General features: G+C 38.6%; 1 protein-coding gene across 1 annotated transcript in view; it reads left to right on the top strand.

Moving 5' to 3' along the window:
• Positions 1–21,855, top strand: part of HMCN1 (hemicentin 1) — a 345,340-nt gene that overhangs the window by 178,662 nt on the left and 144,823 nt on the right. The window contains exons 20-31 of the mRNA XM_016224594.2: positions 1,538–1,650; positions 3,300–3,459; positions 4,053–4,221; positions 6,007–6,134; positions 7,623–7,895; positions 10,129–10,224; positions 12,759–12,953; positions 14,186–14,316; positions 14,475–14,622; positions 16,257–16,383; positions 18,912–19,066; positions 21,266–21,544. Coding sequence (XP_016080080.2) covers positions 1,538–1,650; positions 3,300–3,459; positions 4,053–4,221; positions 6,007–6,134; positions 7,623–7,895; positions 10,129–10,224; positions 12,759–12,953; positions 14,186–14,316; positions 14,475–14,622; positions 16,257–16,383; positions 18,912–19,066; positions 21,266–21,544 — 1,974 coding nt within the window. The remainder of the gene's footprint in view (positions 1–1,537; positions 1,651–3,299; positions 3,460–4,052; positions 4,222–6,006; positions 6,135–7,622; positions 7,896–10,128; positions 10,225–12,758; positions 12,954–14,185; positions 14,317–14,474; positions 14,623–16,256; positions 16,384–18,911; positions 19,067–21,265; positions 21,545–21,855) is intronic.

Raw genomic sequence — 21,855 nt, forward strand, 5'->3', positions numbered from 1 at the left:
GTCTTTGAGTTGGACTTGATGCAACATCCCAGGTTCTGTATTAAGAATTGCCACTCTTTCATCACTTTTAAGAATACTCACTAAGGACTCTCAATCAGTTCTTAAAAGAATGAATTAATGAATGCAAATATAAATGCAAATTAAAATGACAAATACACCATTTGCTTGTCATGTTGATTTACATAGATTGACAATCTGGAAAGAAACAGCTCTTCCATACTCAGATGACATCAGATTTGAAAACCGTTGCCTGAATTTGCTACTTTTCTTTATAGCTGTCAAACTCAATATGAATTTGAGAGTATGGCTTATTCCATGTGGCCGCAAAATGACAGCATAGTTGAAAGTTGACTAATCCATGATGATCCTGGAATTTCCATTTCTTGCTTTAGAGAGTAGCCTGACATTCTTGTTTAAGGCTGGGGATTTGCTGCCAATTCTTTAGGAATAAATTATCTAAAGAATAAACCCAGCCCTAGGAAAATATGAGTATGTAGCAAAGCTGATTTAAGCCTTCCAAGGAAGTTTTTGCATTGAGGTCTCTGGTATCTCTTGATCTCATAAACTTCTACTCCAGAGTAGCTATGATAATTCTAGAGAAATTCGACTTAAACGCAGGTGACTTAGTGAGAGTTTGAGCTCTAGTTTCATCTTTCCAAGGGAAGGAAAGGAAATGCCTGCTATTATTGGGTTTTTTTATTGTGTTTCTTGCACGATGTTAGGAACTTTCACGTATGGAAGATTTTAAAATCAAATTTATTACTTTGAGAACATTGAGTATTGGTCATTTTTGTGTACAAGTTGGTTATGACTGATGGAGATGTACACAGAATGGAATGGTGAACTTTCTGCCTTTTCCATTTGCTTCTACTCACATCTTAAATCTTCAGTTGCTTTCTAAAAAATCAAAAGGTGTGTTGTTCTTAACAATCTTGACTTAGAATCGTTTATTTTAGTCTTTTAAATGAAAACTCTTAAGGCCTTTCAAATTTTACTGTTGAATTCCTATTAAGTAAATAAGTCATTTTTTCCAGGTTAAATGTAGTAGCTCGCTAAGTGATTCTTGTGTACAGACAGGCATTTAATGTGTAGCGTTTAAACAGCCCATTTCTCTGCAGATAGGCTTATGTCAGCTCACTGCAGCTTAATGGGTAATAGTGATGAAAGATAGGTCTTCAGTGTAGAACACCTAGGATGTAGTTTTATCTATCAGTTTTTCATGGAAAAATTGGTTTTCTTCAGTCCTCTTATTTTTGTTAGAAAAGTCAACGTATTACACATAATTTATTACTTGGTTTTAAACTTTTATTAAATTCTTCAGATCATAACTATTGCATTTGTTTGGTCTATTACATTCACTCCTTTGCAAATTACCCTACATTTCTATCAGAAAATGTCGAGTCTTCACTACTTTTTTTTTTTTCGAGTCTTCACTACTTTTTACAAATACTCATCATATCCTAAAAATGTTTAACTTTAAAGCTATGGGCCTGAATGGAAGGACAGATGCTCAGATTCTGAATATTCCTTTTTTCAGTTCTTCCAACCATTCAGCATGGACAGCAGATCCTCAGTACAATTGAAGGCATCCCAGTAACTCTGCCCTGCAAAGCAAGCGGCATTCCCAAACCGTCTATCACCTGGTCCAAGGTAAACGGCACATCGAGTGATGTGTGTGAATGTTACGTGTTCTAACAATGTTTAACTGTTGTTAGTCGTACATGGAACTTGCGACTGTATCATAAAACCTTGTGAAAAAGGAAAACCCATGCAGCCACACACCACTTGGAGGGGACCTTAACATGTCCTTATTGCAATCACCTACCTGGTGCTTGAGTGGTACTCACAACACAACAGGAAACACTAATAAAACACCTTCTGCATGCCCTGGAACTTTCTAAGCACTTTCCATGTGGCCACAGGTCTCTTTTTGCCCCTTGCCACATCCCCTAAGCCCTTTGATTTCAGCGCATCTCTGGGCAGCTCTGGGCACTCTGCTGGGGTCACACTTCATGCAGGCGCCTCTCTGGTGTTTGGGCTCAGGGCTTTGTCCAAAGCCCACAAGTCCACTCAGCCTGCTAAGAGGTGTCCAGGAAGTGCAAGGAGACTAACTCCTCTCTGGGGCAGGTGTCCTACATAAATACCTCATTTCTCATCCCTCAGAAGAGTCCTTCTGAAGTGCATCCGCACAGTTTCTCGGAGGGTCCCCAACGTATTGAAGCTTCTCAGCCCAGCCACAGAGGAAACCAGAGCAGCGAAGCCCTTTATTAGCCTTCCTCTCTCTGTGCCTCACTCAAGCCTCTAGGGGTCACATCCCATATAACCTTGCTGCCCCCAAATCTTTGTCCCAGACTGTGCTCTAGCAGGAAGCCAAAATAAGACACATATGTGAACCCATATATTCCCCCTCTGTACCCGTCATGAAGTTGTACGGCTTTTACTTGTATCCTTGCAATGAGGAAAAACCCATTTCCTGAGGAAGTCCTTTTCATCTTTAAACAGCCACGAACATGGCATATTTTCTGTAAATTAATTCCAACCTGGCAGATATAAAGTAATATAAAATAATGGCACAATAATGAAATGTGGTGTTTTGTATAGTTACTAGCTACAACAAAGTATTTTGTCAGACCATCTAATGTTATCCATCTAAAATACCCCACTCTGAAAGGTAGAGAAGTTGGTGTTGACCTCAGTAAAATAAAGTTAATATTTCTGCATCTGGACACAAACGTACAATGGTGAAGCTGATCCCCAAACTGCACAGAGTCTGGTACTGAGAAGTTAAGGGCATTTTTTTAGGAAACTGTAAAAATGAAATCTTCTTTCCATGCTGGCCTTTGTGCTGTGATCAAGCCCAGAGGTTCAGAATTTAGGCTCCAGAGCCTGACTGCTGGGGTCAGTGCCAGCTCTCCCATCGCCTGCGACTCCACACTGCCCCCTAGCTGTAAAATGGTTGTGGTAGTTCCTACTCCTAAGATGTGAGCATGAACTAGTTAATTGATGAGAGGTGCTCAAAACAGTGCCTGGCTTAGCATAAGCCCTGCCCCATCCATTGCTGTTGGCATTACCTCTCCATTTTCCAGCAGGTCTGGAAGGAAGGGGGCATAGTTTGGTATGAAGAACTATCACCTTTGCTTTATTTGTTTAATCTTTCTTACAAATACCTTTCTTCAAATCCGCGTGTTTTTTTGAATCTGGTATTTTTTTCCTCTTGGAGAATTTTTTTCTTCCCCTTCCAGACATTAAGTCACTCTTTATTATCTTAAAAACACTTTGCTCTCGGTCCTGTTTTGCAGAAAGGCGAGCTCATTTCCACCAGCAATGCTAAGTTTTCCGCGGGGGCTGACGGGAGTCTGTATGTGGTGTCACCCGGGGGCGAGGAGAGCGGGGAGTATGTCTGCACCGCCACCAATGCCGCCGGCTACGCCAAAAGGAAAGTGCAGCTGACGGTCTATGGTGAGAGTTTGCCGAGGAATGTTTTTCTTCTATACTGTCTCTGGGCCAAAACTCACAAGTCTGTCCCGAATAATGTTACCAGAAGGCTATCCCCACAAAGTGAACTGCTCCCCCAGGTTTATATTTCTTACTGCCAACCAACATCTCCTCTATTTAGATTCTGATTTAAAGGGCGAGTAATTGTGCAGCCTTTTGGAAACATTTTGTGGTTTTGTCCCAAGGAGTATGCTCATTGCACCCAGCCCTCTTCAGAAGCACAGGTTAGTTAACTCCCGGCGAAGCCAGACCTCAGCTGTGACTTGGTTAACACTCTGCCTGCAGGGTCCCTTTTTCAGATGGCAGACTCTGAAAGGACCTCTCAGCTGACCTCTCTGTGGTCTCATAAGGAAGAGCTAAAAAGGGAAACTTTCGAGTCATTTTCCTTTCAGCTCTGACAAGCCATATATTTATGGAAAGTTTCAGATATGCCCCTATACCTTGGGATAAACAGCATCTTTTTCTAAATGATTTAAGAGTGTTTGTAGTCCACATTTGATTGTAAATTAAATGTTTTCAATGTACTATTTCCCTCCTAAAACATGTGTTTATTTTAGTAAGGCCCAGAGTGTTTGGAGAGCAAAGAGGACTGTCCCAGGATAAGCCCGTGGAGATCTCTGTCCTTGCTGGGGAGGAGGTGACCCTTCCATGTGAAGTGAAGAGCTCGCCCCCGCCCATAATTACATGGGCCAAGCAAAGCCAGCTCATCTCACCATTCTCTCCAAGGTAGGACACTTGGGACGAATTGCAACCCACGGAAACAATATCTCAGGGTAGAAGGTTGCACCTATCCGTCTTTTCAGTTGTTTCAAAAAATAACTTTGTACATTTGAGCCTATAGAAAATAGATGTGCTTTCTAAATCACTCTTTGGTATCAGAAATGCTAACACTCAGCTTTGATATAATTTTTCACAAGTGCATCCTACAAGTGGTTATCAAAATGGAGCATATTTGTGCAGAGATTCAAGTCAGCACGAAGTGCCTATTTTACATAGATTCCATTAATCCCACAAGGGAATAAAACACAGTAGATTGTCTGGTGTCTAGGATTTGATTTTCGTTGGAATGGTTTTGTAAAAATCTTCACTATTAAACCCTTGTACAAATAAAGGCCCCCTTAGGGAATATATTTGATAAGCTAAGTGACATGGTAGGCAGAATGCGGGAGCCTTTAAGAGCACAACCTTTGTTGCCATGCGGGCATGGCTTTACGTTGACCTCTGCCACCTAAAGCTTGCCTGTGACTTCTGGCAGTTTTTCCAGTGGACTTCTGTGAACCTCAGATTTATTTATAAAATCCGGCTAATGCTTACCTGAAGGTAATACATTCCATACTTCTTGTCTCTAGTTCTCCAGAAGTGGTAGCAATTACTATTTTAACTCAATATTATGCACAGTTTTCTGGTGACTTGTCTTTTTCTTGTTGAATGTACACATTTGGTCTTTGTTCTCAATAACATTCCTTTGTTTGTTGTCTGTGTTGAAATTATCTTCTCTCAGTCCACTGTGAGGCTTCTAACTTTACTTATGTATGGTGTCTGCTTGTACAGAATTTAAAATTTTTGTGCAGTTCAATGTATTCATCTGTTGTTGAGATTTGTACTTTGTGAAGATCATAAGCATGGCCTACAGAGTTCTTCCAATATTTTAAGTTTTACTTATCACATTTTGGACTTTGATTCATATGAATTTTTGTATTGTGCATTATATTGGGTAGTACTCTAATTTTACTTATTTATTTTCCCATGTGGAGAGCCAGTTACCCAACACCACCCAACACCACTTTTGAATAGTCAGTCCTTTCCTTGCTTTTTGTAATATCACCTCTGATATTGCATATTACTTGTTGAGTTCTCATATGTGCTTAGTTCTTTTGGGGGGAAATCTCTGTCTTTTACTGTTTATTCATTTGCCTGTCTCTGTGCCAATAGCACACTTTATTTATCTTAACTTTATAAGAAATCTTGATATTAAGTAGGTCTGTTTGCCCCCCCACCCAAAAGCTATTTTTAATACAATTAATGTAATAAAGTTTTTATATGTAGGTCTGGTTCATCCAACCAACTACATGTAGTTCTATAGTAGAAATATATTCAGTACATGTTCGAGAATTACACATGTACTTCCTTTTGCCTTGATATTAACACACTAAATTTTTAAATAAAACTTTGTAGAAGAGCAATAAAGTATTCAAACATATCAAAATTTACTAAAATATACATTTGCTTTGTATACCTGCAACTTGATAAACCAGAGATGTATAGTTATTTGATGATTTCAGACCGTTAGGTTATTTTTAAAGGAAAAATAAATTGATTTTGTATTTGCAAGAACATCATACAGAATACACAAGATAATTATAAAACTAAGCTGACTTTTAAGGTGTATAAAAAGATATTACAGCTGGGAAAATGGTTTCAGAACCTGCTTGCAGAATAGTAATTCCACGAGGCGTAGGGAGTATTTCAATTCCCATGTTCTGTTGTCAATTAGGTGTTTCTTTCTTTTAGACACACGTTCCTCCCTTCTGGCTCAATGAAGATCACTGAGGCCCGAGTTTCAGACAGTGGGATGTATCTCTGCGTTGCCACAAACATTGCTGGGAACGTGACTCAGTCCGTTAAATTAAGTGTTCACGGTGAGTTTAGAAATGAAGGCATCGAAGTCACTGGCCTCAGGGACTTCCCTCATCCCAGTTTCTTTAATAGATAACCTCCAAATTGTATACAGAGTAATTAGAGAAAAGTTTTCTAAAATCCGAGATGTGATTTTCTTTCATTGACTCTGAAAAGTTTATCTCCCGTTTCCCTCAAATGAACAGTATTAAATCTTTGGATCTCAGTTTTATTAGATGTCCACAGTGACTTATGACTATTTTTGATACACAGTAATAAAAATATGTTTAGACTGGTGGCTTTTTGTAGAAATGAATGTGAGTTCTCAAGAAGAATTTAATAGTAGTTAAATGGCCATTTTTACTATTAAAAGAACTCAGCAACTGAAAATATTCTGCTTCCTAGGATTTTTAAACTACTTTAAAACTCTTTAATTAGTCAGCTTTCTTCCCTCAGTTTATCGTAGTCTGTTCAGGTATTCATTCAACCAATGCAAACTTAGCGAGTACATGCTCTAAGCCAGGCCTTGGGTAGGTGCCAAGCATTCAAATAGAAGAAATTTTCTGATAGTATTGACCTGATTTCACTCTCAGATTAATCACTACAATAGCATCCTGGTGGTCATGGGGTTTGAAATCCCATGAGAGTTCTCCATTTGCTAGTCCTAGGGCACTAGGCATATTGCCTTACCTCTCTTATCTTTCATTTTCTCCTTCATGAAATAATGGCAATAATACTATCAAACTTATAAGGTGGTTGTTAGTGATGACCTGTAGAAAGTATTGGTTAAATATTAAGTTTAAAAGAAAGGACAGATAAATGGTTTTATTTAGGGGGAATAAGGTCTATAAATTCTAATTATATCCTTATGAGTCACTTTGATTCTATAGCACATACAGCATGCATGCAGAACCCAATAATACATGCCAGTGTTCTGATACATTATCCCATTTAAATTCCTAAAGGAAGGTAGGTAAAGAGAAATAATAGAGAATTTATCTTGCTTTTCTTCTCTGAAACTAGCAGAGGCTTTTATGGGAACCTTTTCTTACTGTCTGGCCAAAGCTTCCACAAAGAAAACAAAACCTAAGAGTATATGGAGAGAGGTGCTTTTTGGTTTAGTCTCTTATATTATAAAAATGATCTGGATTGCCTTTTAAGAAGGTTTTAAACTTTAAATTGTTTACAAATGAAAGGAAATCTAACATTTTTAAGTGCTTGCTCTTCCTCAGATTTAGAATGAGGTGTTTTCTGTTTATTACGTGCCATAGTCCTTGCAGTGTGCTGGTGTTGAAGAGCTTATTTTGCCTGGATTATGAAACAAACAGGCCTCAGGAAATTGACTGACTTGCCCTAGAACACAGAGTTAGTAAGTGGCCTGAGCCTGGGTCCAAATCCTGAGATTATTCCACTTTGTCACGCTGCTTCTTGGTAAGGAGCGCTCATTTAAGGTGAGAAAAGGAAGGACATTTTAAAAAATTGGATTATTGATATTCAATTGTTGTTTCCAGTTCCTCCAAAGATACAGCGTGGCCCTAAACTTCTGAAAGTCCAAGTTGGTCAAAGAGTGGACCTTCCCTGCAATGCTCAAGGGACGCCTCTTCCTGTGATCACCTGGTTTAGAGGTGGAAGCGCCGTGCTGGTGGATGGGGTCCAGCTTGTTAGTCATCCCGGTGGAACATTAAGCATCACCCAAGCCACGCTCTCGGATGCCGGAGCCTACACGTGCGTCGCTGCTAACATAGCGGGCAGCGATGAAACAGAGGTCACACTCCACGTCCAAGGTGATTCGGGGCCTGGGAGGTGTAGGTACAGCGGGGTGGGGAGTGGGAGAGAACCCCTGGAGTCTACACACAAAGTCTATAGTCTTGGATGGTCTGGGATCACTTTCAGAAGATGTCTGTGTAACCTTTATGACTCTTTACTTGAAAGGAGAACCATTCCAGAAAGAAAGGAAACCATACTATTACTAAACCTGCCTCCATTTCTCTATGTTTACCTTTGAAAATGAAATTGCCATGAACGATGTAGATGATGGAATCAGTCCTAGGTCACTGATTTGGGAGAAACTGTGGGCAGAGCGAGTTGGAGTAGGATTTCGCCTCATACTAGTAGGGTGCTCTCAATATAGATCCCTAGAAAATCTAGTTCCACGGTTTGTGATGATGTTGGCCTTGTTTAGAGGGTTTAAAGATCAATAATTGTTCCTCCAAGCTACAAATATTTATCAAGCTCCTACCAGGTGTCTGTCATGTTTTTGGCAGTGAGGAGGAAGCAGTGACAAAGGCAAAGCACCTGCTTTTATGAGCTGTTCTACTGTGAGTAAGCAGAGAGCAAACAAATAAACAAAAATACAGATCGTGAGGAGTGCTGGGTGTAAAATTAAAATAGGGTCATGCTCCCAGCAGTTGGCTACTTTAGGTTGGATTGTCAGGTAGGACTCCGATGAGGAGGTGATATTTAGGGTAAGATCTTGTTGACGGTGAGGGACCAGCCATGTGGAAATCAGGGGGAAGGACATTCCTGGTCCCGGAGAATACCAGTATGAAGGCAAGAAGGAAAGATAAGTAGGTGTCGGACTTAGCTTGGTACTTAGTACTTTGTCCCTGGCACTTTGCAGTGCTTTTTGGATGGGTGGCTAGGACATTGTTGAAGAGCTTCCCTGGCTCATTCATCCACTCAGCAAAGTTTGAGTGCTTATGTTTATGGTTTAATGGGAGAGATGGACATTATAAAATAACCTCATAATTACAAACTGGTTAGTGCCTTCATGAAATGGTAGAAATATCTGAGTTTTTAACACAAAGCTAAATCAAAGAAGCCTTCCTTAGGGTAGGGGCATGCCAGTTGAGATGTGAAGAATGGACAGAAGTGTGTTAGGTGACATGCAGGGTGTGGTGGGATGGGATGGGGAAAGCCTTTGGGAGAAGAGCATAGAGTGTGGAAGGAGGGAATGTGACATTTTGGATACACTGGGATAGATAAATAGCTCAGTCAATAAAAGCCACATGGCTGCATTCCAGACTGAATGCTGAGTGGCATGTGATAAAGCTGGACACATAATCATGAACCAGATTATCCAAGATCTGGGAACCCAGACTAGGTTTTCAGACTTTAAGTGTAATGAAAAGGCTTAGAGACCTTGTTATTGGGAAAGTGATGTGTCAGACTCAAGATTTTAAAAGATCACTCTCTGGGGAGAGAATGATTTAGCTGGAGAAGGTGAGAGGAAAAGTAGTTCAGGCAAAAGATGATGGTAGTTGGACTGTGGGAAAGAATAGAATGGACTAAAAAATAATTAGGAGAGGAAATCAACAGGAAATGGTGACATTATATGTGGGGAGTGAAGGACGTGGAATGACTCCCAAATTTATTCATGAAGTCAATGGATAGTGAGGCTGTTCAGAGACTTCAGATGCATGGAGGGTTCCCTGAAGAAAGAACAGGTGTCAAATTTATCCTACAGACAAAATGAATAAAAGTACCAACTTTAATCAGGTGAGCCACACGGTGAGACTTGTGGCTCAGAGAGAGTATCCTGAGGGGTCTGAGGAATATGAATCCCAGTGGGCACGTGCATGAGGAAAGGACCCGAATAAGGAGCCTATTGAAATGGTTCTTAAGGGTTTGAAATAAATAGTGACATTAAGGATAGCGGGGGAGTCGCAGGTATGGGAACATGTGGCTTTATGTGACTGATTGGATGTGGAGGTCGGGAGTAAGGGAGAAAGGCACAAACACTGGCTGAAGCCTGATGCCGTCACTGCAGGAATAAAGGAAACAGGGCAGCATTGTAGGAGGAATTAAATAATGAATTTTTGTGGGAACATTTGGAGTTTCAGATCTCTGGGCCACATCCAAGTAAAAATGTCCGGCAGTTAGAAGAAATACAAATTGTATCTGAAAGAAGAATCAGGAAAGCCATCAACTCACCAATGTAGATGGTTTGATGATACTTCAGGAGAGTGTGATGTTGCTCAAGGAAAGCCTATGATAATGCATCCATTTTTCTTATAGAACCACCTACCCTGGAAGATCTGGAACCTCCATATAACACTCCATTCCAAGAAAGAGTGGCCAATCAGCGCATTGCATTTCCATGTCCTGCAAAAGGTTTGTAACACTCAGACATGTGGGCATCGGTGTAATACTGTTATATTGTTCCTTCTACACTGAACCCGGAATGTCCATTCATAAAACTCCACTTGTGAGTCCTTGTTATAATACTTGAGCATAATAGAAACTAATCCCTCTTTCAAATAACAGCTCTTTGAATAAGTGTTTTTCCCTCTCAGGTATTTTATTTCCTTCAATGGAGAGACCTTCGAGTCTTCCAGACTTGCCTCGTCTAGTATGTCTTCCACTTAGTTCACGCTCTTTCCCTTAACTTCTCAGTTCATTCTGTTTTGACAGTATTTCTGTTTAAAATGTGGCGTCTAGGGCTATTCAAAATATTCCACATTTCTCTCACCCAGTTAGAAATATAAATTAGGACTATCCCCTTGTTTGTTCTGAATACTTCTCTTTTAAAAAACCTCTTTTCTTAGATTTACCCTCTATTGGTAATTTCAGAGCCAGGTTATAACTTGGTTCTGCCAGGCTTGTTTCAGCTCCTCTCCTTGAATTTCTGGGTTTTCTAATTACCATGTGTCCTGGCAGGAGATTGTTATTTTCTCTCCTTGGGGCATGTGGGAGAGGCACTCACTCTTAACCTTCCTCTGGGTGCTCAGCAGGTGGTTAAGAACCTCCTCTAGTTCACCTATGCATTCATCTGCAGTGACTCAGAAGGGTTCCAAGCAGTTCTGGCAAAGTCCAAGTAGTTTTCTTTTCAGGACCTAAATGTAGGGCCTTCGATGCACTGGGACTATTAGTGCCCTGCATGTGCCTCTTAGCAGTTGTCCTGGAGGAAGCAGCTGTGGAAGGGCCTCATGTCTGCCTCCTCCTGTAGCAAGATTTTGCATCTCTCAAAAGTAGCTCTCCAGTGATTGTTTCTACCAGCATTAAAAGATAACTTTCACAAGCTTTTCAGATAGCAAAAGAATTATCAGTAAACATTCCCAGAGCCACTGGGGAGGGGAGGCAAAGCCTGGAGAGGGAACCTTCAGAGAAGGGGTTAGGTTCAGGTGGGTACTGTGGGCACTCACTGCTGCTGGACCCCGGACAGTGGTCGCCTCTGCTCCTTGCTCTCCACTTGGGTCCCTGATTCCTGAGCTGGCTTGGACTCCCCCTTTCCACTTTGAAATACCACCTCTGCCCTGTTCCCCGTTTTCACCTGGGACATAATGCGTGAGTTTATTTAAACGAGCTCCATGCTTTTGTGTTATCTTTTGCAATGCCTTTCATTTTGTCCATGGTTGTGCTACCATTTATAAATTAAAGATAATGTAGCTTATTTCTTCGCTTGCTAATTTATTTTTTTCATTTCTTAACTCAACAAATATTGAGAAGTCTGATTGAAATCCATAATGGAAAGAGTGGGATGTAAAGAAATGAGGAAATAATTATATCTTTTTTTCCTTGACAACATAGACGACTGCAGTCCATCAATTTTACCTTCTCTTCCTGATCAGTCCGTGTTTTATTAGCACAATGAAATACACCTATTTTTGTTTTATTTTTCTCATAAATATAACTTTCACAGTCACTGTTATAATTCTTCTACTCAATTTGAGTTGAGCCTTACTGACACATTATGTGTCTATTTCCTGACATTCTTTTGTACTTGTCTTTGATTATATGACTATTCTTTAATATTTTATTATCTTGAATATAAAATTATTAACAATGTGTTATATAATTATTAATTTTACTAAATGTGCTTTCTTTCTATCTTTAGAGGGATTAAGTAAATTTTAAAGTACTTATAATACGGCCTGACACACGGCTTGCTAAATAAATACATTCCTAAGACAAAGTTAATGTCTCTTCCTAGTATGTCCTTTTTGGCTCTACTATGCCCCTTAGGATGGTTTCATCACCTTTATTCACAAGCCCATCACTCTGTTGGTCATATATAAACCAATCCAGAATATTAATTCTGCTCACTGGTTTCTCAACTTTCTTTTCAGGAAAAAAAAGTCAAGATTTATTCTGTAGTCCTAGGTTTAATAATATGAGATCTTCAGAAGATATTTCTCACTTCTACTCTATCAGGCCTATTTAAAATGTGAATTATAAAGTGTTATTTTATTACATCACTTATGCAGTCTATTTGGTTGGGCAGTCTCTGTGGTTATTCCTGTGATAATATCTTATTTTCGCTCTTCCTTTATTTTCATCCAAAAACTCCTCATATATCTAGTTAGTCTATTTGATTAATATAGCTTTTCCCACTAAGCACCATGAACTCACCCAGGAAAATGCTTTGCTTTGCTAACTATCATCTGAATGCCTGGATTAAAGTAACTTTGATAAAACTCTACACTAGAGATCTTAGGTCCCTTAAGACTCAAGAGGAATTAGAGGTGCTAAATACCATAATCTCTTCAAAATTCCACGCCAGAAGAAATGTCTTGAAAGTAGCAGACTACATTAGGGTACAAATTATAGTTGTAACAGAAATTTTATTTCTCCTCAGTATACCTGATATTTACTAGTGATTTCTAATTTTGTTATAAAATACCACAAGGCTTTAATTCCCTTTTTAGGTACTCCCAGACCAACCATCAAATGGTTACGGAATGGCAGAGAGCTGACAGGCAGAGAGCCTGGGGTTTCTGTCTTGGACGATGGCACGTTGTTGGTTATTGCTGCCGTTACACCGTATGACAATGGGGAGTACATCTGTGTGGCAGTCAATGAGGCTGGGACCACGGAAAAAAAATACAACCTCAAAGTCCATGGTAAATACAGATGAAAATGCTAAAATAACATAATTGAATCTGTGACATTTTCAAATTATATGTAAGTTATTCTCAGTGTAGTAGTAGTTAATATTAATGTGAATAGAAATGTTATTAAACAAAACTGGTGACCTGATTGTATTTATTGAGTGATTTGATTAAAATTTCATGTAATTTTTTATTGCAACTTTATTATTTTAAAAATTTTTTAATTGAATTTGTTGTGGTGACATTGGTTAATACAGTTACATAGGTTTCAGGTGTACAATTCTACAACACATCATCTATATATGGTCTTGTGTGTTCACCACCCCAAGTCAAGCCTCCTTCCATCACCACTTATCCCTGCTTTACCTGCCCCCTTCCCTCTGGTAATCACCATAGTGTTATCTGTGTCTGTGAGGCTTGTTTCTGCTTTGCTTAATCCCTTCACCTATATCATTCAAAATTCAAATGGTAGAAAGAGATACTTAGTCAAAATTTTCATGACCCTGAGCTGAGCCATTTACTAATCCTCCCAAGGGCCAAAGAAAGCTATTAGCTTTATATGTACGTGGGTGTATCTCCCCAGGGATATTTATACATATGCAAAGAAATATGAATATTTCCTCCTCATTACTCTGCACCTTGTCTGTATCACTAAAAAATCTATCTTTGGGATTAGTTCAATATTCCTAACCCTAATTTATGCCTACATAGTATTCCACTTTATGGCTATGCCATTATTTACTTAACCTTCCTCTATTAATGATGGCCATTTAGGTTATTACCAGTTTATTTCCTGTTATAAGTAACACTTCAATGAAACTCTTGTATTTTTGTCATTTTGTCAAAGCTATGTACCTTTTAAAATGTGATGGATATCGGCTTCCATAGACCCTGGGCAATATTCATTTCTGTCAGGACAGTAGTGAGGCCCATGTGACTTCATTAAGACCCTAGCAATTTGTATTTTAAGTGATGTGTGGAATAAACAGGTTTTCCCTTATATTTATCCTAAAGTGTATCCTCAGTTCAAAATGCTGAAATAATAAAGTAAAAATTCAATTAGGATTACTCATAAATACACTGATTGAGACTCTTCATTTTCTATTAAGGCACGTGCCTAAATATGACCAGCCTTGCTAGCTGTCAGATAGCCCAGAATTTGCTTTCTAAAGGCCTGTGCAGAGAAACTTTATAAATGATATTTATTATAAAATTACCTGGCCATGACTCCTCTCTTTTTACAGTTCCCCCAGTAATTAAAGATAAAGAAAAGGTGACAAACGTGTCCGTGTTGGTGAATCAGCTGACCAATCTCTTCTGTGAAGTCGAAGGTATTCCATCTCCCATCATTATGTGGTACAAAGATAATGTCCAGGTAAGAGGAGATTCCAGATATGCCTCATTTCTTGCCTCTGAAGTGAATCGTTCAGATGTGACGTTCTTCTTAAAAATAATACAAGAACTTTACTTGGATTTTTGATTATGCATTCTCATTAGGATTGGAAATAACACTGAGCATTTTGGCCCTTAAAGGTGACTGAGAGCAGCACCATTCAGATTGTGAACAACGGGAAGATACTGAAGCTCTTCAAAGCCACTCCAAAGGATGCGGGACGATACTCCTGCAAGGCAATTAATGTTGCAGGCACCTCTCAGAAGTATTTTAACATCGATGTGCTAGGTAAGCAAAACAGTTTTTTAAAAACACTACAGATCAGATGCATTTGTTGCATAGGATAGAGCTGACTGAAGGAGTAAAGAGAAAAATAAATGGGTAAGATGAATATCTTCATGTCTCTATCATTATTTTCATCATTAATATTTGTTGAACAGAACCATAGTGTCTGGAAATTTCAAAGGTATTACTACTTATCAGAGAAGTCTGTAGGTATTTGGTACCATCTTATACATAAAATAGTAAATTATAATCCTTGTCAATTTCTCCAGCTAGGTGGGCAGGAAATCCTGTGGGAAGTAACTGCGTAGGACGAGGCAGAGTAAAACCCACTCATGCTGTCGACATCTCCTGCAGCTACTTGATTGCACTTGAACTTGGGTGGCAGAAAATGCACCTTCCCCTGCATTCTAATTAATTTTTGTAACTAAATCACCTCAGCTCTGAGTCTAATTAAGGGGGGAGAATTCTGGGGTAGAAAACATTTTTAATTGTTTAACAGTAATCATAAATTTAAAATTTTATAATTTTAGTGTGTGAAATTATGTTTTACCAACTTGAGTTTACATAGTGATAAAATGACTTCCTCTTTTTTCCCATATTTTGCTCATCAAAATGGGCACATGATTTGTAAGTCTGGGGTGGAAGTAGGTCTAGGAATGATGCTGCATTAAAATTACCATGTAAAACTGTTATAACAGAAAATTAATCTCTCTCATTAGTCTACTCAAAGCCTGAAGTACTTTGCATTTCCTATACCAAAATTACCATCATTATATTTAAGTATAGGCTATGAAAACTAAGTCATCTTTTCTGTCACCGGTCTCATTGGCATCATTTCTCTTGGCACATTCATTTGCTTTCAATTCTACCTGTGTGCTGAGGACTCCCAGACTTTTATCTCCAGCTCAGCTTTCTTCTCTGGTATGGTAAACCGAATGTTCTCAATGAATGTCTGTTGTGGTCAACATTTGTAAGCTGAATTAATACCGTATAATAGCCCCCTAACTGCTCCCCTTCATCTATCTTTGCCACGGGAATCCACTCTCCATTCAGTAGCCTGCGTGATCTTAAAATGCAAATCTGGTCACACCCCTCCTCTCCTGAAACCCTGTGGTGCCTGGAGATGAAACCCTTCATTTCCCTGAGGATGAAGACCAGACAGCTATAGTGTATAGTCAACGCTATACTCATATCCAATTTTAGTGCAGGAGCCCTGAAAAAGAGACAAGGGTAGTATGTTTCAAGCAAGACTATGGTGTAACACGCAGAATTTCAACATTCCTAGATTGACCTTGGTTATGTCATTGAGTATCTGAAATGTAGAGCAGTAGTAAATCGTATCATATGAGATTCACTACTCACTTATATTCTGAACTCCTTTTGTACATGGGTTTAATACTCCTCGAAATGAGTTCTCTACTGCCAAGAATTGTCCTGCTATCAAGTCTCTCATGAATGTATTCCTACCCTTGAATTTAACATTTGGTTCCATAGATGTGGTATGAAAAGGGATTATTCTGTGATATGTTTAACAGTAAGATCTTGTTGAAATACTGGGGAAATCATTGGTTATCTGATCTTCCCCCTGCTCTTTTTGCAAAGTTACAGATTTTCATGATAATATGTCTTTGTTCAAGTCCCACCCACCATAATAGGTGCCAACTCCCCCAGTGAAGTCTCAGTTGTCCTCAACCACGACACCAGCCTTGAATGCCAGGTCAAGGGCACTCCCTTCCCAGTGATTGACTGGTTCAAAGATGGCAAGTGAGTATCTTTTCTGTATTTGTTACAAGGATCCAAGCGATAGGAAATAGATATGTAAACACATGTGGATTTTCTCTCTCTTCATTATTTTACCTCACGGAATATTACTGAATGAACATGACAGAAAAAACAGTATTGCTCAAAGTGGTGTCAAAGTCTTATACATAATACCTTTCATGCTTATGACTTACAAGGCTCTTTATAATCGCTGGGGGTTTTATTTGAGAAACATAGAGGAACTTAAGTCTGTTATGCACTAAATAGCCTGTCCACAAGATAAGAATGAAAAATGGAAAATGTAACATCCAAATGCAGAGGTTAATTTTGCTTTGATGTGGAATTGTTTGAATTATGTAAAAAGCAAATTTGTTTATGACAGTGAGGCGAATACTTAAGCTAGTTCTCTGTACAGGCAGAAAGGAACAGCCACGGAAGAGCAGTCAGATGGTTCTTAGGCTTCAAGTTCAAGGGCTGCTGAGGGTTGTCCACACTGATGTAACTGCGTGGTTTGTCTTGCTCCTGAGAGTTCATTTCTCACCGCATGGTCACAGTTCATGTACTAGTGTAGTTTCTGACAGCAGGTGTCTAAGACCTAAGTAGCCAAGGGTAAAAATTTGCAGTGTATGATATAAAGGACTGTACGCAAACTTTTTAAAGATCAAGAAGCCAAACAACAGTGTAGAAAAATGTATGGAGGGGTATGAACAGCCAATTAAAAATATATTAGGTAAGCAATAAATGTATTAAAAGGTGCTCACCCTCAATAACTTGGAGAACGTAAACAAAAATCATACAGTTTTATTATTCACAAGTCAGATTGGCAAAAATAAAAAAGCAACATTTGAAAAATATCAAGTGTTGGCTAGAGTGTGGGAAACTAGGATCTAGTATCCTGCTGGAGAGAATGGAAATTGGTGCTATGAAAGGCAATCGGTTGATATTTATTAAAATGTGGATGCTCCTGTGCTGTCATGGGGCACTTACACTTCCAGCATCTAGGAGCAGGAAGCGGTCCTGGGTGCCCACAGGGAGGCCTTTGCGATACATTCCCTGCAACTGTGACTGCAGAAAAGCAAAAACTGCCCAAAGCACCACACTAGGAAAATGGGTAGATAACCCATGGCATGGTCATATTAGGAAACACGGTGCAGCAATTAAAAAGAGGAAGATCACACTATATGTACCAAAACTATCTGCATAGCTATTGTCCAGTGAAAAACAACAAGAACACAATACCCTTTATGTATAAAAAAATGTTAGATTCCTTTAAAAACACATCGATGGGGAAAATGTTTAGAAAAAGGTGAGACTGATAATGGTGAGAAGTCTTGAGATAAGCCTCACATGAGGGGGAATAAACCAAGGAGGCCTTTTCTTATTATAATGCTTACTTTTTTGCTTGTTTAAATTATTATGTTACTTGCATAATTAACAATCAGTAAAAGTTTTAAAGTTACTTGAATTTGAATAACTGTATCAAGCATTCACTTCCTTAAACAGTTAAAATGCATTGAACTAAGGTATTTTATTTTTTATTCTAGCTTTGGAGAACTTTATACAGAATGTCATACCAAGAAACAGTAAAAATGCTACTGTAGAAAATTAAATGTGTTTCCATTTAATCTTGAAGTCTGACTAGTGGCTTATTAATATAGCAATGCTTCTAACTATTTATCATGTGGTTAACTCACTGCAACTTTTAAAAAACTAGCTATGAGTATTCCTAAAAGAAGATCAATGGATTTTAAAGGGATGACTCTTGGGATAGCATAGACTTTAATAACCATGATGTTTCGAGTATTAAATAAAGCTGCTGCCAGTTATATAAAAGTGAGCATTTCATTGTAGTCAGTAAGTGATTCTCTATAGTAGAAAAAACTTCCTAGATAACTGTTTATGAGCTGCTTTTGTCATAAATATCTTTCAGTATTTATGATTATAAAACCATTCATATTTACTATAATATCTACTTTTTAGAAAAGTTGGCGTGGTCATTGCGTTTAGTAAGTAATAACCATTCATTCTAGCCTGAATACTTTTCCAGATATTATAGTGATAATTGGTTTAAAAATAATACTGGTTGACCTGAAGCTCCTATACTCTTTAGTTCTTTTCTAAATGATGGTAGAAATTTTGGCTGTGCAAACCCAAAATAAAAGCAAAACAAAACAAAAACCCAACGACCAGAAGAAAAAGAGGAGGGGATGAGTGAATGAAGCAGATAATGACACTGCCCGTTTTCTATTAATATTATTCAACAATCTAAGTTTGAAATGAAGAAACTTTTCATCTTAAAGTGATAATTATCTCACTTTCATTAGATAAGTAGTTTAATAATTTCAATGTTTCATTAGATAAGTAGTTTAATAATTTCAATCACATCATATATATATATTTTTAATTTATGCTAAAAATTTCAGCTTTGATTTTTAACTTCATATGACTTAATGATTTTTGTTGTGATTAGGAAGAGAGGAAACATAGGAAAATGGAAATGGACTCATGGAATAAAATTGCATTTTTTCTAGGCCTTTATTTTTGGGAGATCCTAATATTGAACTTCTAGACAGAGGACAAGTGTTGCATTTAAAGAACACACGAAGAAGTGACAAGGGGCGCTACCAGTGTGCTGTGTCTAATGCAGCAGGCAAGCAAGCCAAGGATATAAAGCTGACTGTCCATAGTAAGTGGGATTTCTTATGCTTTTTATTGGTATCAGTTCTTAGTATAAATTGAAAAGCAGGTTTTACTCTAATGTTAACTGTCCTTTTATTCAGACTGAATAATTTGGAATTCTACCTCCTTTAGAAGAAAGTCTGTCTTTATGTGTTTTAGGCTAGAATGTTGTATCCAATTTTAATGCATTTTACCAGTAAGTATGGATTTTTTCAAGTGGTCTAGTGGTTTTTGTATGACCTCACTTAAGAGGTCACGTATTTCATACTTGGTTAGTATATACATAAACCAAATGTTTATATCCTTAAAGGGATTAAAAAAAGACCCTCTAAAAAGAGCAAAGATGCATGACATAGAATGAAGCTGATGGTATACAAACAACTCAATTACTCTTTTCACTTCATCTTGGCCTTTATCCTGACCACATTGTAATATTTTAAATGCCTTATGTTTGTGGTGTTATTTGCTATTTTCTCCTGGCTGAGTCCCCATCGGAGATATGTAGCCCTCATTTCACTAAAATTTTCGGTATCCCCTGAGGAACACTGTCAAAGTCATTTTACTTTTTACTCACAGAGCCGTAAGGAAGGCGTCTGAACTTTATGTGGCAGGTATGAAGCATTAAACAATAGAAAATAAAAGAAGTCAGTAGGTCAGCCATGCTTATTGTGGGTCTACTCACTGCACTAGTTTCTGTGTTTCCATAGTGAATGACACTCAGGACCTTCCCACCCAAAGCAGTGACTCTCTGTCGCATTGCACGCAAAGGCAGAAATGCACATGGTGCCTGAATAAGGGGGAAAATGGAGATAAGAGAAGAGTGAAAAATAAGAGATGGAGGGAAAAATAAAGGTGGGGATGGGGGTGGGGGGAATGTGAAAGAAGGAAGGAACTGAAAGAGTGTTTAATAAAATGGAAGCTCAGTTCTCGAACTTAATTCGTCCCGAAGGCTGTTCAAGAAACCATTTGTTCGAAAACTGAATCGTGTTTCTCCCCCCCTCATTAGAAATTATGTCAATTGAATTCATCCATCCAGAACCCCCCAAACGATTCTGTGTTTTAACCTTTCTCAGAATATAAATTAAGTTTTCATGAGTCCATATTGATATAAAGACATGATTGGATAAATAAATAACTTGGAGAGGAGAGACAAATCTCCCATTTAGAAGATCCCAAATAAATTATATAGGTATTCCCCTCTCAAGGACGTAGAATATCACTTCCTACCCCATAGGTATGAGCTGGGGAGAGGGATTCTCTTCCAAAGAAAAGGGGAAAAAAAACGGAAAAAACAGCCCTGACCTGCTTGTCAAGGTTTCCACCGTCAGGAATAAATGTGCTGATAGTATGTCCCCTGGACCGAGAATGGGACTTTTCCTCTGTGATCCGTCTCCCAAAAACCCATGACTTAGTCTAACCATAAGAAAAAACATTTCACAATAGCCTATTCTAAAATTTGAAAGTATAATAAAATAATGTGAAGGCACTAAACTTAGGCACATGCCATTTGGTTTCTTTTAAACTGTTGCAATTATAGCACAATCCTGGAGCGAGCATGTTCAGAGTATGCAGCAGTTTTGAGCCACTTGGGTTGTTTTTCCAACAGCAGAGTCCTCAGGTGTGAGAAGCCAGGCATGTGGCTGCTGAATTGTGGAAGATACACATGCAGCCAATTAGATGAGTAAAGTCCAGTGAATGAAGTCTTGGCAATTAAAAAAAAACCAAAAAACAAAACAAAACAAAACTAAGAAGCAAAAGTGGAAGACTGCCCAGCTATTGCCAGCAGCTGGTTCAGAAAGGACTTTAGACCTTTAGTATTTCTTGGGGACAGAGCATGAAGTTGTACCACACCTGACATTTTTGCTCCCTTGGCCTGATTTCAAACATTTTTATATCTACTTTAAGTGGCGTTTTGTTTTGTTTTGCTTGTTCGTTAAATGTAACGTTCTTAGTCCTGTAATATGATCTATTGGACTTGAATGAACCTCTGAAACTAAGGCTGTGACTTTCTGCTTTATCTGAAACCCATAAGGAGGGTGATAAAAAATAGACAAAACAGGCAATTAACTCTCAGTAGATAAATCACGGACTTCCTCGATGTCTTTATATTTACTTTGAATGCATTATTTAAACATCTGTAGCATTTAAGATTCTATGCAGATGGGAAAGCTTAGAAAACTTGTTTCTGTCCTGAAATCCTTTGTAGTTCCACCCAGTATTAAAGGAGGGAATGTCACCACGGAAATATCAGCTTTGATCAACAGCATGATTAAGCTGGAGTGTGAAACTCGGGGACTTCCAGTGCCAGCTGTTACGTGGTATAAGGATGGCCAGCCGATCATGTCCAGCTCGCAAGCACTTTATATTGATAAAGGGCAGTTTCTTCATATCCCTCGAGCACAGGTCTCTGATTCAGCCACGTATACGTGTCATGTGAGCAATGTTGCTGGAACTGCTGAAAAGTCCTTCCACGTGGACGTTTATGGTAAGGAATAAATAGGTGCTGTAATCATCCTTTATCTATGGTTTCTAATATGCCAACTTTCAGTTTGTTCACTAATAAAGTCCTGTTGGATCTGGTCATTTTCAATATGCATGGGTAGGAATTAGAAGAATTCGTCCCATGATTTGGAAAAATATTTGTAAAATCTACCATGAGCAGGAAGCGGTCCGTTCATTGAGCCAACCACTTGCCTGTGGCTCTTGGGGCTACCATACCACTTGTTTTTTATGCAGAAGGTAAATTCGTCATTAGGACTAAGATCATTCCCCACTATTTGGCCCTTCGTAAGCCAG

Source organism: Miniopterus natalensis, chromosome 19 (genome assembly GCF_054644295.1).
Source record: "Miniopterus natalensis isolate mMinNat1 chromosome 19, mMinNat1.hap1, whole genome shotgun sequence".
Lineage (NCBI taxonomy): Eukaryota > Metazoa > Chordata > Mammalia > Chiroptera > Miniopteridae > Miniopterus > Miniopterus natalensis.